Here is a 17851-nt window from a genome sequence, read left to right as displayed (position 1 = left end):
CACTCCTTAGGCGTCACATGCTTAGGTTAATTTAACTACATACTCCAGATCTCACCTGCCTGTGTCTATCCCTGGATTGCAGGGATCTTATGAAATTTCCTGGTCCTTACATCCAGTTTTTTCCCCCGTTATGTTTAAGTCCAAGTAACATTATCAGAGATCTAACCAGTCCTTACTCTAGGATTCTTTTCTCCTTTTTCCCTTTCTCTCTTAATGGATACTGAATCAACACTTTGGGAGACAGGAAGGCAGAGTGGAAAGAGTTTGGTTCGAAAGTCACATTGACATGAGCTCAAATTCAAATTGTCCTTAGACAAACTGCTCAGTCACTCTAACCCTCTGTATCTATCAAATACGAGTAATTTTCATCTCATCATAGCTTTTTATAAATTGAGTTCACACACATAAGGTGACCCCCCCACTTTGATTCTCCAGACTTTTACTAACAATGACCGTCTAAGTCTGCACTTCTACAAGGCTTTATGGTATTTTCCTAAAAGGGAATTCCTGGAAGCTACTGACAGTTTTCCTCTTCGAACATGTTATGATATATTTTGGACATAATAAAGCAGCAAATGGCTTTTTAAATATTTATGTTCTCCACACCATGCATGCCAACTGTGTTTGCTCTCTCCATTCCTTCGTGTGCCAAGGAGACAAGCCAAACAGCGTGAGATGAAAATACTGTCAGGACACAAAGTCAGCTTGTCTAAGGTGTCTCTGTGCAGATGTAACCTTAATGGGAAAGAGTAGAGACTGCTCTCTGGTTACACAGTGATACCTTGATTAACGAATCATCTGGGAACAAAGCTCCTTTATAAGCAGTTCAGCTGAGTAAATTTTTATTTTAAAACTTCATGAATCAAATGAAATAGCACCGGCTGGTGTCATATAACTCAACGGTCATATTCGGGGTAAGCTGCACTTGTGTACAGAACAGAAATACCTCCTCACAGAGTCTGTCTGTTAGTGTAAAGGCGAAGAGGTACATTTTAGGCCAAATTGTGAAGCAACTTCAGGTAAACTCTTTTTCACTCTTATAACCACCATGCTCAATCCCCTACATACGCATAGCAGATTATTACCCTTGGAGTCTGGCTGCTCTTAAAAACTTTTGTCTGTTAAAACAGGAATCAGTTAGAGTTCATGTTACCTTTGAGTTTGAGTTCATGTTACCATATATATATATTTTTTTTAATTTTTATTTTATATATATATTTTTAATTTTTATTATATATATATATATATATATATATATATTATTCCTTTGATGGAGAGAGAGACAGTGAGAGAGGCAATACAAGCAAGGGGGAGTGGGAGAGGGAGAAGCAGGCTTCCTGCTGAGCAGGGAACCCAGTGTGGGGCTCCATCTCAGGACCATGGAATCATGACCTGAGCTGAAGGCAGAGGCTTAATGACTAAGCCACCCAGGTGCCCCCATGTTACCTTATTTGATGTTATTTAGTAATTTCTTGGGTCACCTCAATGGCTCAGTTGGTTAAGCCTGCCACTCTTGATTTCTGCTCAGGTCATGATATCAGGGTTGTGAGGTCAACCCCTGCATGGGGCTCCGTACTGGGCGTGGAGCCTACTTCAGATTCTCTCTCTCTCTGTGCACTCCCTGCTAATTTTTTTTTTTTTAATTCCTCCCTTTCAAGACAGGAATCAAAATGATTCACACTTTGAGTTATGGTTCATGTTACCTTATATTGATATCATCTAGTAATATCTCAATCCTGGCTACAAGTTAGTATTGTTGAAAGAGATTCTGACTTAACTGGTTTGAAGTGGAGCCCAGAGTTTGGTATTCTAATTTTTTTTTTAATTTATAATTTTTTATTTTTTACAAACATATATTTTTATCCCCAGGGGTACAGGTCTGTGAATCACCAGGTTTACACACTTCACAGCACTCACCAAAGCACATACCCTCCCCAATGTCAATTCATGGTTATGAACCACTGCCTTAGCATAAAGTTCTGTTTTACTATTGTGACCTCTGCTTTTATAATATCTGTGTTTATCCTTTGTGGGTTGTAGACCACGTCTGTCAAAACCCCTTGTATCAACCTTCAAAATGCAGGTTCTTGTGGCATCACCACGGTATCACCACTTCTGAATCTTAAAGTGTGTGGTACCTGTGAGCTGAGTGTGTTTGTGTGTAACCCCTATCTTATTTATAATGTCTACTTCATGGAATAAAATTTTCCCTATCAACAATACCTTTTGATTCCTCTTTGCTAATAGAAAATTCCCATGATGTGACAGTGGGGTATTCATATGTTCAATTTCTATTTATTTTAAAGATTTTATTTATTTATTTGACAGACAGAGATCACAAGTAGGCAGAGAGGCAGGCAGAGAGAGGGGGGGAGCAGGCTTCCCTGCTGAACAGAAAGCCTGAGGTGGGACTCGATCCCAGGACCCTGGGATCATGACCTGAGCCGAAGGCAGAGGCTTAACCACTGAGCCACCCAGGTGCCCCTGTTCAATTTCTATTTTTAACAATATAATTCATAGGAATTATAATTTACATTCAAATTAAATAAGACCAGTCTTTTTTGCAAAAGGAAGGGAAAATCAGATTCAGACAAATGAAGGGTCTTTTCTAATACATAAGTATTTTAGAGTATAAAAGTATATAAATGTTAATTTAATGTAAATACCCATTAATTTGTCATTATCCAATTATCTAATGACAGATTTCTGTAATTTTACAACTTTGTAATTCACAAAATTACAATCAGGAGCTTGTAGTCATTGTTTGAAAATGCAGAATATATTTATGTTCAATTTTTCTTTTTTTCTCTCTCTCTCCCTCCCCACCCCCATCCATCCTCCCCGTCTCCACCGCACCCCTTTTCCTCTTATCATAGCATCAGATGAAGAAGAGCCAACTTCTGCAGGTAAAGTTCTTATGTTGCTAAGATTATTTCTATTTAATTTAGTGCCCTTGTTAATTGACCCTTCTTTACCCTTTGAAGTATATTTATTCAGGTTTCAACCAAAAAACTGGCATAGTTTTATTTACTGACTTTTTTTGTTTCTTGGACCCGTTATGCTGTCGCAGATTAAATGATGTTGGTTATAAGTTCTAAATAAAAAAAAAGAATTGAAAATCAACTACTACAGAGGAAAACACAATATAAAATATCACATCAAATTAAAGAATAAGGAAATGAGAAAATTAAAACATTAAGAAAAACCCAAAATAACAAAACGAGGAGGGAAAACTAAAATGATAAAATGCAGAAAATTAATAAAATGAGCAGAATGAAAAAAAGGAAAATGATCAAATGAACTTCTGTGATAGAATATTGCATTATCAAATATATAACTGGCACTAAACATGCTATTCATTTACATTTAAGGTTAAAAATCATATTGTTGTCTCAAACATTCACTTCATTTAAAACAATTTTCACAGCTATAACTTAATGATGCTGAGACTTGGCAGCATAACTCTGCTGCTCATCCAGCTAACCAGCATTTATCAAGCACAAGCTAAGGTTTGAACTAAGTACTATGAAGAATGCTAATGGTAGAGAAGGTATTGTATCTTCAACAATGGTTCTGGGACCATGGGATGGATCAAAGAGAAATGCCAGGAGCCTAAAGACCAGACACATTTCATAAGGATAAAGTGAGAGGCACAGTTGTTGAGGTTAGCAATAAATAAAAGGCCTGGGCAGACCAGCAACATCAGGAAAAAAGGAGTCAGGTCTTGAGATGTAGGGGTCAGAGGCTGGTCTGAAGAGGAAAACCAGATCTCAGTACTAGATTCCTTCTTAGACAAGTAATTGAGGAAAGGAATTAGGTCTGAGCAACAGAGCAGGAAATGGTTACTAAAACCAACGGACAAAAGGCAGTCTGATTTTGTAGGAAGGAGAGGGGAATCTAGTCCAGTTACTGGAACTTAGGTACAAGGCAGGGTCATTTCAATTCATATTTGAGCTGGTTCCAGACTTCCTGATTTCTACCCTCCTCCAAAAGTGGCCAGGTGGGGATTTTTACCTGGCGGAGTAAATTTGAAAGATCAAAAATTCAATGGAAGAAAATGAAGTAGAGGTTTTACAGATATCTTTCGTAATAAATCCCAAGGATGCTTTATTGCATGATACTCATTATAATCCCTTTGGTAACAGAATCACAGAATCAGATAAACTCTCAATTATTTCATTTTTATAATATCATTAGTTTGTAGTCTGATTCGGATGCTCAGGGTTCCCTGTTATTTTCTCCCAGTCTAGTCAATGTTGTGTAGCCCATTTTAGGAGCGATCTAATCACATGACTCTATAGCAAACTCCTCTGTTGCTATGACTCCTCTATTGCTATGACTCCTCTGTCTAGTTCCTGACTTCTTTTTGCCCTTACTTGAGGTATTAGTGTTCACAGAGTTACCCAAAGACTCTGTGTTTCTCAACCTTAACTGAGTTTTCTCTTTGTAACAATCCTTACAAGCAAGATGCTTTTCTAGCCCAGGCTCATTCCTCTTCCATCTTATTTGTTCTGTTGTCTGCCAAACAGTTCTGGTACGATTGACAAAGAATTATTCTTTTTGCATGGGGAGGATTAATTTTAACCTAGTATAAATGATATTTAAGTATAATATAACTATTTCTTCGTGTGATTTTGTTATGGTAAATGCAACTGAGTATTTTTTTTCTCTAAGTATTTCTTTTTCTCCAGAATGATCTGAACATCATAAAGTTTAAATTCTAGTTTAAAAGATGTGACTGGGTGTTTTTGTTGTGATTTTAGCACAGACTTTTAGAATAGAACAAATGTAATCTTAAGGAATATATTAAATAAAAGATTTCATGCACGGATTAGCACTGAGAAAATTTGTCATTTAGGAAAGCAGGCACTGCTTCTATATAAAACCTTCCAGTGGAAGGTAAGTGTTTTAATTTTATCAAAGTATATAATAAAAACAGTATTATTGTCTAGTATTAAGCCTTTTGACAAAATATTTATTATGAGATTTGTAAAAATTTGGTTTTACAATGGATATGAATAGTTGTTAGAAAGTGGATTAGGATTATTGTAGTTCTTTTTGGTAACTTTTGCAACCAGTTTTCTCAACATTTTTCTTAAATGAATATTTATTATCTGTTTATGTTTCTTTTTCAGTAATAATTATCCAGAGATACCTTTTATTTAAAAATGTTATGCAAAATATATTTATTTCATATATGGTTAATAATTCTTAGTTTTTACTCTTATCTTCTTCCGTTAATAGAATTTATGTAGAATAATCTTCTTTAAGCTCAGACTCATTTTACAGTCTTTTATTTTTTTATTTCTTTCCTGGCTGTTTAAATCATCAGTGAAATGCAATCTTTTGTTTGCCCCCCAAGTTTTACCTGAATTAAACTTTTATATGTTTCTACATAATGTCTTCAGTATCTTAATCAGACTCAAATTCTTCCTTCAGATTTACAGCATAATTGGACAGTAACTTCTTCAAATACATACTTTAATTTCTTTAAATGAAATAATTTGGATGTTTCCATTAGGAGATCTGCTACTTCTCAAAATTAAATAGGAGAAAAAATAATAAAGCAAATGGGGGTGTTGTACAGTCCTGGTTATTTGTTATTAATATACAAATTATGAAATAAGAATGATTCCTCTAAGCAAATCTACACATGATTTATCAGTGCAGGTCCCTAGTAGATACTGAATGATACTATTTATTAAATGTTTGCAGTATATGGATATTGTATAAGAAATCTAGGTTGTTTTTATCCTATAAGTACACAGAATTGGATTAATTATAATTCCATAATGTGACAAGTTCTCATTGTTCAGAACTGTTTCTTAAAAGAATAATAAATCGGGTTCTATCTTGAATAACATGTAGTGTGAAAAAATCAGAATGATAGACAATATAACTCTGAGAAAATTAATGAGTTATTAGGTAGTGTTTTACTCATGTTACAATGCTACAAAATGATATAGGCCTTTCTCTTTACTAAAGAGCCTATTTGATTAGCCTTTTATTAGAATATTATGAATGCTATTATTCAAACAGATAACTGATCCCTCCACTCTATTTCCATCTTACAATGTTTACAATATTTTTAAGCTTTATTCTGTATTTATTTATTTAAATATGCCTAATTTCTCTTATTTAAACTTCTAAATTGCGATGCAAAAAAGCAAGTGCTTAATAACTGCTTTTTTTTGGTGTTCTGTTGTGGAGGGGAAGCATAAAACATCACATCTGTGTTTCTCCTCTTGCGGATATGTCCTGTTATTGAATATGAGCATCTGCTTGTTAATCATTCGGCTCTGAAGGTTCTGATGGGATGCATTAGCCTAGGGGTGCTTGTTATGTAGCATCTGAGTTACTAGGACAGTGTCACCTAACACCTGTTTCTGTAACTACTGAAAGCTCCTTTTTATTTATCTTAGTTGAATCTTATGCTCAGATATTTAAACATCTTATTTCATGAAGTATAAAAAGCACATCCATGAACAATACAAGAAATTTCTTCAAACTATGTTATATCCCAATAATTACAAGCTAATGAGATTCATATTTTTAGAGTGGCCATTCAGACGCTGTACTTTCCAATGAATCACTGTTAGAGGTGATACACACAATCCAATTATGTTGCTGCTGCTCAGCTATGTTTTGGGAAGCTCTCTTTTGAAATTTCCTTCAGACTCTGTTTATGACATTGTAATATAAATTATTCCTTTATAGTCTCAGAACCATGCTATTATATTCCTCAGACTTTGGCCTAATAAATATGCCTTCAAAAACAAAGATTTGCAATTATTAAAAGTGTATAGTGTGTGTGTATCTGTGCATGTGAAATATAGATCAGCTTGTAACTTTGAAAAGAAATCAGTTTCTAACTTTTGAAAGGGGATACATGATATTTAGATTAAATTTCATAAAATCTAATAAAGTTAAGTCAGTGGTTGCTTCCCACTCAGTTGCACAAATTCAATTTTCATTTATCTTTTATTTAAATTTCATAATAGGGAGAGGCTTCATAAACTGATTATACCAGTACTTGTGTCTGTGTCCTTTAAAAAATTAAGACATTTGCATTAGAAAACTGACCTCTACAAATGAGCTAATCTATATAAAATTTAATTTATTAACCATAAGGTATATTTAATCAAGCTTATCCTCACATAAATTTCCTCATTCCTCTTAATTTATTTTGTCTTAGTAGCTATTATATTACCTCTCTAGAAATACCATTTATTCATTAAGGTGATGAAATCATTATAAGAATAACAACAGGGCCAGAAATGAAAAATGTTACTGAATGGGATCAAAGTTAGTTAAAAACTAGCTTGTCAATATTGTGGAGATCTTGTAGCTCTACAACAGGACAGTGGCTAAAATTAAAACCACTTACTGTTTTATTCCAATCACCGCAAAAACAAAGCTTGATTTTTTTTCTTCTATTCTTGCCTAAGGAGAGATTTTTAATTGTTTTGTTACTTTTTTAATATTAAAGAACTGGGTTTGGGCTTATATAAAAGTAGCTATTAATACGGAGCTAACAAATGACAAAAAATTATGATTAGAAAAAATGGAACTTTCAGGTGAATGTAAAAGAATCTTTTTAGAAATCAGCTATGTTAAAACACTAGTTTATGAGAGCCATACTGTTCTTTATGTTCATAAAGTCAATATTTCATAGTTTACTTAAATGTTAAACTTATTCGAGAACTATCAATATCTGATCCCACTTGGGAGTGATGCTAGACATTGCTGCCTGGGTACAGTAGTTTATAATAAACTTACTGGGACCTCCCTGATGCCCATCAGAGATGCAGACAGTAGTGACTGGGCATACCAGGCATCATTATTTTCACTGATTACTTCCAAATCTTTTAATATGTTTAATCTTTCAAAAGACCAACTTGGCCATTGAGGAAGTACACACAACACCAATCATTTAACATATAATAGAACACTGACTAGCAGTAGTAAAGAATTGTAACTATAGTTTTACATATATAAATATATATTTGTGACCTTATAGATAAACCATGTGTGTGTATAAACATATGCATATGTGTATGTATGTGTGTGTCTGTGTCTGTGTGTGTGTGTCTGTGTGTATGTATGTTTAAAACAAATGTTACATATTTCTGCAGCTAAACAAGTACAAAGAGTGATTAGATATTTTCCTCTAACTTTTAAAATATTTAATTTTGGCCCTACAAAACCTTCCCTTTGTTATAGTGAATTTTGTGATGTTCTTCACTATGCTATAGATTTCTTTTAGACTCGTTCCTGTTTTTTTATGAAATTTAATTCTGCATGGCTGACTTTGCTCAATTATTCTACAACCCATGCATTTTGAAAAGGAATAAAGCTTACCATATTATTCTCTAATGAACAAGAGCTGCTTTTGCATTCTGATCTTAGCACTTTATTTCCTTGGGGTCTGAAATAGAGCTTCACATCCTCATTTTTGTTCGCCTTGTATTTGTTACAAATTTTTTCCTTTTCTATATAGACATATTTTCCCTATAGTACCTGGAGAAACTTTACTAATTATATTATCAAGTATATTCTTGTTCATAAAGATATGCTAAGGAAGCTAAAATATTAAAAACTTACATATAAAAACAGCACATTATTGCTATAGTCTCTAAAAACCAGAAGTTATTATCTGCAGCTTCTCAATGGAATGAGGAAGAAACCATTGCTTCTAAAGATTAGGTTTGTCCAATTTCCTGAGGCTTTAGTGAAAAGTGATGTGTGATAGTATATTGAACTGTAAGAAAAAAAAAATAGTTGTTATTTAAACCTCTGTTTTATGTAGATAATATTTTTTCATATTTTTCCTAAGATAAACTTCCCTGTAGTATAAGATCTTGTTACCAGTAGGGAATTTGGGAGGTTACCTACTCCATATCTTTCTCTCTTTTTTTTTTTAATTTTTTATTTTTTATAAACATATATTTTTATCCCCAGGGGTACAGGTCTGTGAATCACCAGGTTTACACACTTCACAGCACTCACCAAAGCACATACCCTCCCCAATGTCCATAACCCCACCCCCTTCTCCCAAACCCCCTCCCCCCAGCATCCCTCAGTTTGTTTTGTGAGATTGAGTCACTTATTGTTTGTCTCCCTCCCCATCCCATCTTGTTTCATTGATTCTTCTCCTACCCACTTAAGCCCCCATGTTGCATCACCACTTCCTCATATCAGGGAGATCATATGATAGTTGTCTTTCTCTGCTTGACTTATTTCGCTAAGCATGATACGCTCTAGTTCCATCCATGTTGTCGCAAATGGCAAGATTCCATATCTTTCTCTTTAGACAAGTTTAAGCATTAAACTATCACAAGAGGAAAAAAATATATTTGTACCTCTGTGAATATAGATATAGTTATATAATCTATCACCTTTCCCCAAAAAGTATAAATCTGAACTTGAAGTAAAGTTAAATATTTCCAAGAGATATGGAATAATAAAAATCCCTCATAGTATAACTCGAAGATATAATTTCTTCAGTAGTATATGTTAATATCTAGCAATGCATGCATTCTAAAAAGTTACTGTGTGACATGCTTTCATTCATACATCCATTCATACAACCATACATTCATTCATTCATTCATTTATTTTTGAGAGAGAGAGCAGGGCAGAGGGAGGCAGAGAACCTTGAGCAGACTCCACACCCAGTGCAGAGCCTAACAGGGGGCTTAATCTTCTGACCCTTAGATCATGAACTGAGCTGAAGTCAGAAGTTGGACCTCAACCAGCTGAGCCACTCAGGTGCTCCTGTGTGACATGCTTTAGTTATAAAAGAAAAGTCAGTTTAGTATTGCTTGAATAATAAGAGATTTTTATTTATTTATTTATTTATTTATTTATTTATTATTATGTATTTATTTATTAACTCAAACACAAGAAAATGAATGACCTGATTGAAAAATTGGCAAAGACTGGAACAGACACCTCACTGAAGAAGATATTGAGATGGCAATAATGATATGAAAAGACTCTGTGATGATCCACAGCATGTCTAATTAAGGAATTGTAAATTAAAAGAACAATGAGGGGCGCCTGGATGGCTCAGTGGGTTAAGCCGCTGCCTTTGGATCAGGTCATGATCTCAGGGTCCTGGGATCGAGTTCCACATTGGGCTCTCAGCTCAGCAGGAGCCTGCTTCCCTTTCTTTCTCTCTCTCTCTCTTTTTTTTTTTATGGCTAAGTAATATTCCATTTTATTTATTTTTTCTTTTCTTTTCTTTTTTTTTTTTTTTATAAACATATATTTTTATCCCCAGGGGTACAGGTCTGTGAATCACCAGGTTTACACACTTCACAGCACTCACCAAAGCACATACCCTCCCCAATGTCCATAATCCCACCCCCTTCTCCCTAACCCCCTCCCCCCAGCAACCCTCAGTTTGTTTTGTGAGATTAAGAGTCACTTATGGTTTGTCTCCCTCCCTATCCCATCTTGTTTCATTTATTCTTCTCCTACCCACTTAAGCCCCCATGTTGCATCACCACTTCCTCATATCAGGGAGATCATATGATAGTTGTCTTTCTCTGCTTGACTTATTTCGCTAAGCATGATACGCTCTAGTTCCATCCATGTTGTCGCAAATGGCAAGATTTCATTTCTTTTGATGGCTGCATAGTATTCCATTGTGTATATATACCACATCTTCTTGATCCATTCATCTGTTGATGGACATCTAGGTTCTTTCCATAGTTTTTTATTGTCTCACAGAATTGATAATGAGTAACTCATTGATACCAAAAGTCTTTGTTTTGTTTTTCTTTCCCCATCTTTTTGTTCTGTCTTTGGTAGTACAAAATTTATTTTCACTTTCAGACTGGTTTCCCTCGTGGCAGTGATATGTCTGCCAAAAGCTACTATGGCTATGTGCACCTTTATCTGTGTCCAGAAAGAGCAAGAAAGCAAGCATCCTGAGATCCACTCTAATTGGACAGGCTTTGATTCCTTCTGCCATCCCTCTGAAACAGCCAGCTACTCAAGCACTTCCCCTGGAGCCTAAAGTTAGTTCCTGCTTTCTCTCGGGATCAGGAGCTAAGGGGCAGATACTTAAATAAGAATCGGGCTACTCTTTTGGAAGAGACAGGGGGAGATATATAGTAGGTCAATGATCAGTAAAGCTCATAAGTAGTTGTTATAACACCTCTTTGTCATTTTTTTTAAAGATTTTATTTATTTATTTGACAGAGAGAGATCACAAGTAGGCAGAGAGGCAGGCAGAGAGAGAGAAAAGGAAGCAGGCTCCCTGCTGAGCAGAGAGCCAGATGCGGGACTCGATCCCAGGACCCTGAGATCATGACCTGAGCCGAAGGCAGCGGCTTAACCCACTGAGCCACCCAGGCGCCCCACCTCTTTGTCATTTTTAACTACTTTCTTAGTTCTACATTTTGGTGTGTTTTTCATATTATTTTATAAAAATTCTTAGGAGACTCTGGAAATCTGTTTGTTGAAAAATAACCTCAATACACATCTCAGTTATACTAAAGTCTGTACTCGTATTTGCAGTATTTTACATCATGACTTTTTAAAATCTCAACTTCACTATATACTTTTTCTCTCATGTGCTTAAAAATATTTTTATGCTTCCCAAAACTGCATATATATATTATCTTTATTGAGCTGGTCTTTGTTTTTTGCTTTAACGATCTGTTTCTACAGAAACTACAAAAAGTTTACTCAACTCTAGTTCTTATGTGCTACTAACTGTAATCTTCCTTACCTACATTTCAAAAAAATGACAGTCATGTTAAATTTCATTGTCCAGAAATCCCCAAGAGTATTAAATACTGTCATTACTTAACCCAGGCTAATATTATCTTATTATAGATAAAGATTTTTTATCATGAACTTATAGCCAAAACATAAAGAATATTAGAAAATGGCTCTTCAAATTTAGTAAACTTTTTGAGCTTGGGAGAAAAAATGTGATTAATCTTTGCATCTATGTTGCTACAGTTTTAAAAATTCAACTTTTTGAAACTCACTTCCATCATAATGCTGAAAAAACTCCAGAGGTATAACTAAAATTTTGATTTAATGTAGAAATTTCATGTTATTTCATTTAATAATAGTTAGATTTTTGTGCTGTTGTCCTTTAGAATACTGGTAGAAAAACCAGAAATGAAACCCAAGTTAATGTTAAGCTCAAATACTGAAAAAGCATAAAATTAAAAACAAAATGGTCATAAAGGTATACAAATGGAAGTGGAGAGTGAGCTTCTTTAATTTTTAATCCTCCCTACATTGGTTGGATTTATTTTTAAGGCCATCTCCAATTGTCTGGTCCATTTTTTTTGTTGTTGTCTCTAGTTTCACCTCAACATCTGTAAGGATTCTCCAGAGAAGGAGAACCATACAGGGGCACCTGGGTGGCTTAGTCAGTTAAGCATCTGACTCTTGATTCTGGCTCAGGTTAGAATCTTGGGGTTGTGAGATCAAGCCCCATGTCAGACTCCATGCTGAGTGTGGAACCTGCTTAAAGACTGTCTCTCCCTCTCTCCTGCCTCTCCCCACCCAGTCCTGCTCACTCTTTCCCTCTCAGTCAATCAGTCAATAAACCATATGTATGTATGTGTATAAATACATAAAATATATAGATATATATGTAAAATACATATAATATATATTTAAATATATATTACATTGTGTGTGTGTGTGTTTGTGTGTGTGTAATTTATTTTAAGGAATTGATTCATGTGATTGTAGGCTTTGGCAAGTCCCAAATGTGTAGGGCAAGCCAGATCAGCTGGAAATTCAGATAGGACTTTTTTTTTAACTAACATACAATGTATTATTTGCTTCAGGAGTACAGTCTGTGAATCATCAGTCTTACATGATTCATAGCACTTACCATAGCACATACCCTCCCCAATGTCCATCACCCAGCCACTCTATCCCTCCCCCCACCACCCACGCAACGCTCAGTTTGTTTCCTGAGATTAAGAGTCTGTTATGGTCAGGTAGGACTTTTAAGTTACAGTCTTGAGTCAAAGTTCTTTTTTCCCAGGGGAACCCTAGGTTTTACTCTTAAGGCCTTTAACTGATTGATTAGATGAAGTCCACCCACACTGTAGAGGCTAATCTGCTTTTTGAAAGTCAACTGATTATAGACAGCTACAAAGTATCTCCAGAACAACATCTAGGCTAGTATTTGACCAAGGAACTGGACACCATAGTTTTAGCCAAGCTGACACATAAAGTCTAACCATCATAGAGAGTGAATAAAAATTATGTAAATGTAAAATATTTTAATTCTTTATATAAAGCTATTTCTGGAGAAACAGGTACGCACAGTTTCTAACATTTAATAATGTGTTTGTTGTTCCACTATCTGTACACACATATGCTTTGAGCTTCTTTAATTTTTAATCCTCCCTACATTGGTTGGATTTATTTTTAAGGCCATCTCCAATTGTCTGGTCCATTTTTTTTTGTTGTTGTCTCTAGTTTCACCTCAACATCTAATACAAATAGATCACTGAGAAGTATTAATTTAATATTCCAGAGATTTGTGGGCTCAAGGAAAGCATTAAACTTCCTGGTTCTCGATGTGTAAGATAAAACTCCATGGACTTGCAAGCCTGAACCTATGCTTGTAGTGCCTTTATTGTCAGATAAATAGCTACCTCCTGCCTGTAGAGTATTTTCCTTTTATAGCTTTCATTCTCATTGTCTGTAAAATGGGATGGATAATAATAATGCCCACCTTAACGGTTTTCTATAGGGATCAAACATGATGATACATTAAAGCACTGACCACATGATGCCCATTCTATAATAAGGACAGGGAATCTAAACATTATTTTTACTTTTGTTATCATCAATGTTGTTTGCCATATTATTATTTTATTACTATTCTTATTTTGATTATGATTATCAAACAATATGTGGAGTGTTCTGCATACAGTATTTTACTTAATTTTCACAATGAAGCAATACAACTTAAAGATAAAATATATCTATATACCATCTATCTGTCTGTATTTCTACTTCTAGAGGAGAACACTGGATTTTAAAGCATTAAGAAGTATGCTCAAAGTTATGTAATTAGCAAGTAACAGAAGCAAGATTCAAATTCAAGTTTCCCTGGGAAATAAACTTGTATTTATTCTACTTCAGCAAACTCTGCTTTTTTATTCACTTATAAATAGTTTTAAATAACATATATTTCTTTCAATTGTAAAAGCAATACACAGTTATTCAATTTTTTATGTGTATATCATAAAACTGAACCCAATAGCTTGCAAAATTTTAGCTATCATTTTAAACGATGGTCTAATTACGATAATAATTTATGGACCTTGTGGATATTTTTTTAAAAAGAATAAAATAGGAGATGAAAATCAACCTGGTTGCCTGCATCCATATTGAATATTTGCATTTTAAAAATAGTCTGCCTCAACCTAGCAGCTCTTACAGTCTTCATCCCCATGGCTCAGGGTGGATGGTGGACATAATTTGTACCCTGCTCCATGAACCCCCCAGATGCATTTTCTAAGACTGCCACGTTGTCCTTCTGTTTCTGTAAAGCCAGCACAAACCGCGGGCACCTTCCCATCACAGGCAGGGCTGTGCACTCACAGGTCCGTCTGACAGCTTCTCCCAAGAGTGTCTGTGTGACTACTCCATCATATCTTTCCTATCTCGATCCAAAGATGTCTTCTCAGGAAGGCCATCTCTTTGTCTCTAAAAAGGTCACACCTTTTCCACGTTGTCAGGTCTCCTGGTTTGATTTACTTTTTAATGTTAGCACTGTCTGAACACTCTACATATATATCTTCAGGTGGAATATAAACTCCCGAGACATGGGATTTTTTTGGTCTGTTTTATTCACTACTGAATCTTCAGCTACTAGAACAATGTTTGGTATGTGGTAGATGCTTAATAAATAGCTTGTCGTATGATTGAATTGACGAGTAAAGTCAGCCATACTGATTTTATGCCGACTTTAAGGCACTGTCAACCCGAGAACGTACACAATTACGTAAAAAATCAAACAGGAGTCTGACGATAGATATATTTCCTCATTTAAGAAATAAAGGATAACACTTCTAATTTGCTAAGAATCTTAAAGATGCTTTAAAATTACTGAAATCCCTTGACATCGGTCTTTGTTTTTCTGCTTTTGTTGCCACTGGAGTAAGTGTGTTTTGCCTAGTAATTCTTCCAGGGTGGTGCCCTAACACTGTCATTAATTTAGACATTGTTAGTAATTTCTGTATGGAAACTGCAGCAGTGATTTTAAGAAGCCTCAAACTTGACACTAACCATAATCCAGTGCAGGGCATGGGCTGGAGAATGGGTGGCTCAGGGCAAGGAGGCAGCCCAGAATGCACAAAGTTGTATGCAGGGGCTGGGCAGGCTTGCAGGGCTGCTGGGATGCCTGAGTTTGAATTCCAAGAGGAATGAGAAAGGGCCTGCAGTGGTTTAGTATCATAACTTACCAGGAATACGTCTTTATTGATTCCTGTGTCCTCAAGCTTATAGACACTTTCAAGAAATCTTTTCTTCAGAGTTGCACGGATAGTAGATACCTGTGTCCTCAAGCTCACAGACACTTCCAAGAAATCTTTTTTTTCAAAGTTGCATGGATGGTAGTTTTTTAAGGACTTGGAGTAGCACATTTAAAAATAAAATGGACCAGGCATAGTATATTTTGGGGATACACTTAAAAAAAAAAAAGATGGTTACCTAAAGCAGACTTTCAACTGCTAGACTTCACCAAGATTTATAGGTTCATTCCCTATTTATTCAGCTAATTTTCTGCTTCTCTAAACAGAAGTCTAAATGAGAAGTACCCAGTATTTTTTTTTATCAAATTTATGTGATATGCTTAACATAATATCCCTACCTATTCGTATCTAATTCTCTGCTTCTCTGGACAGAAATCTAAGCAAGAAAATATCCAATATTCTTTTTTATCTAATTTAAACAATATCTCGTATTTCTATCCAATTTAAATAACATTTTTTATTGTTTCAAAAGCTTACCAGAAGCTTTTGGAAAAGAATGAACAACCCAGTTCTCAAAGCGAAAACAAAGAATAAAACCCACTGTACATATCCACCAGTGGTTTGTGCCAAAGCTTTAGATGTTCTGCAGAGGACATCAGAGACAGGACATCTGAGACAGAGACAGGACATCTGAGACAGAGGCACTCTGAAACCATTTCATCCCATAACTTAGCATCGAAAAATGAATTGGTAGGAGTTTGGCAAGTACTGAGCTACTAATGTAAACAAAGCTAAGCTAAGAAAAACTAGGAAGTGAACAGACAGGTATCCCCCTGGAATTTGAACATTCTGAACCTCTACCTATCTAAACACATTTTTTTTTCCCACTGTTTATTTAGAAGATCATCAAGAAACCATGGACAATTCTGATTCTTGTTCCCTATGCTATGCCAATCCTTAGTCTCATCATCTTTCAGCAGAATACTCAAGGAATTTTTCTAACTTCCAAGACTGCTGAGAATTCATAGAACTGTAAAAAAGGAAGATTAGCATATTTTTAAGTAACATGAGTTTTCAGACGTGATTTTATTTTCAATCTCTTTTGTGTCTGTCTCCCAATTTCTTTGTCTCCCTGACCACTTGGGTTAGGGGTAGGAAATTGAGGGATAAAACTATTGATTCCCACTAATTTTATTCTTACTCTGAAAATGAGGGAACCAACAAAAGCTGGTCCCTTAAGGCATTCTTTCATTTTACTCATGAAACCTGTACCTGGTTTTTATGACCCATCACACCATGTTTCTTCTCCCTAGGCGGTAACAGCCTCCTCTATTCCAAGTCATATAAGCTGTGCTCATTCTTACCTCAAAACTTTAATTCACATTTTTCTGTTTAGAGCATGCTTTTCTTTCCCTGTCATATCTCCAGAGCCTGTCCATCTTTCACACTCACAAGGTATGGAGACGCAGTCGTTTCTTTCCTTACAGGGATTTGAGTTCCTTTGTTATGTTCTGGATCTGCACTGGAGTTGTTTTTCCACTTAGGCTGGGGACTCACTCTTGACTGTGAGCCATCCTTCTGTTGCATTCCCAACAATGCTGAAAACGGGGATGAATACCTGCTTTGTGGTCTCTAGATGGTATCACTAAAAGTATTACCACCTGTTGAGACCATAAAACAGAAAGAGAGAGAGAGAGAGAGGAGGAAGAGGGAGAGCAATCGATCAAACAGTGGTTTTCAAATCTAGAAAATATGTAAACTGTATCATAGTAGCCATATGCAGGCAAATTACAATGGTGTAAGTCACTTTTCTTGATTTAGATAATCACTTTGATTATATATAGCTATATTAGTTTTCCAGGGTTTCCATAACCAATTACCATAACCTTAGTGATATAAAACAACACAAATTCACTCTCACAGTTCTCGAGATCAGAAGTCTGAAATCAAGGTGTCGTCAGGGTCATGCTCCTGCTGAGCACTCTAGAGGGGAATCCTTCCTTGCCTGTTCCAGTGCCAGCCTCTCCCAGCCGTCAGTGTTTCTTGCCTTCTTTGATCAGAGCCACATCGCTCCCATCTCTGCCCTCATATTGGCATTACCTCTTCCTTTTCAGTCTGTGGCTTCTCTTTTTCTTTCTATTATAAGGACACTTGTCATTGGATTTAAGACCCACTCAGGTACTCTAGAAGATCTAGAAGACCTCAAGATCCTTAATTAGGATCTTTTTATCAAATACGGTAACATTCAGAGGTTCCAGGGATTTGGTTCTAGATATATCTTTTGGGGGAGCATTCTTCAACCTACTAGAGCAGCTGAAGTAAGATGTGGTAAATGAATGTAAAATGAATTAGCTTTTTATTTTCTAGACCTGAAG

General features: G+C 35.5%; 1 protein-coding gene across 2 annotated transcripts in view; it reads left to right on the top strand.

The window, feature by feature from the left end:
- Positions 1-17851, top strand: part of EDIL3 (EGF like repeats and discoidin domains 3) — a 423319-nt gene that overhangs the window by 143317 nt on the left and 262151 nt on the right. Inside the window, exon 3 of one of the 2 annotated variants that reach the window (XM_059175417.1) lies at positions 2877-2906. The exons of the other annotated variant lie outside the window; for it this stretch is intronic. Within the exon in view, the coding sequence (XP_059031400.1) occupies positions 2877-2906 (30 nt within the window). The remainder of the gene's footprint in view (positions 1-2876; positions 2907-17851) is intronic. 2 annotated transcript variants of the gene reach the window in all.

The sequence above is a fragment of the Mustela lutreola genome, chromosome 5 (assembly GCF_030435805.1).
Source record: "Mustela lutreola isolate mMusLut2 chromosome 5, mMusLut2.pri, whole genome shotgun sequence".
Taxonomy (NCBI): Eukaryota; Metazoa; Chordata; class Mammalia; order Carnivora; family Mustelidae; genus Mustela; species Mustela lutreola.
Note: the sequence above shows the minus strand (reverse complement) of the source record. Positions and strands in the feature narration are given on the sequence as shown.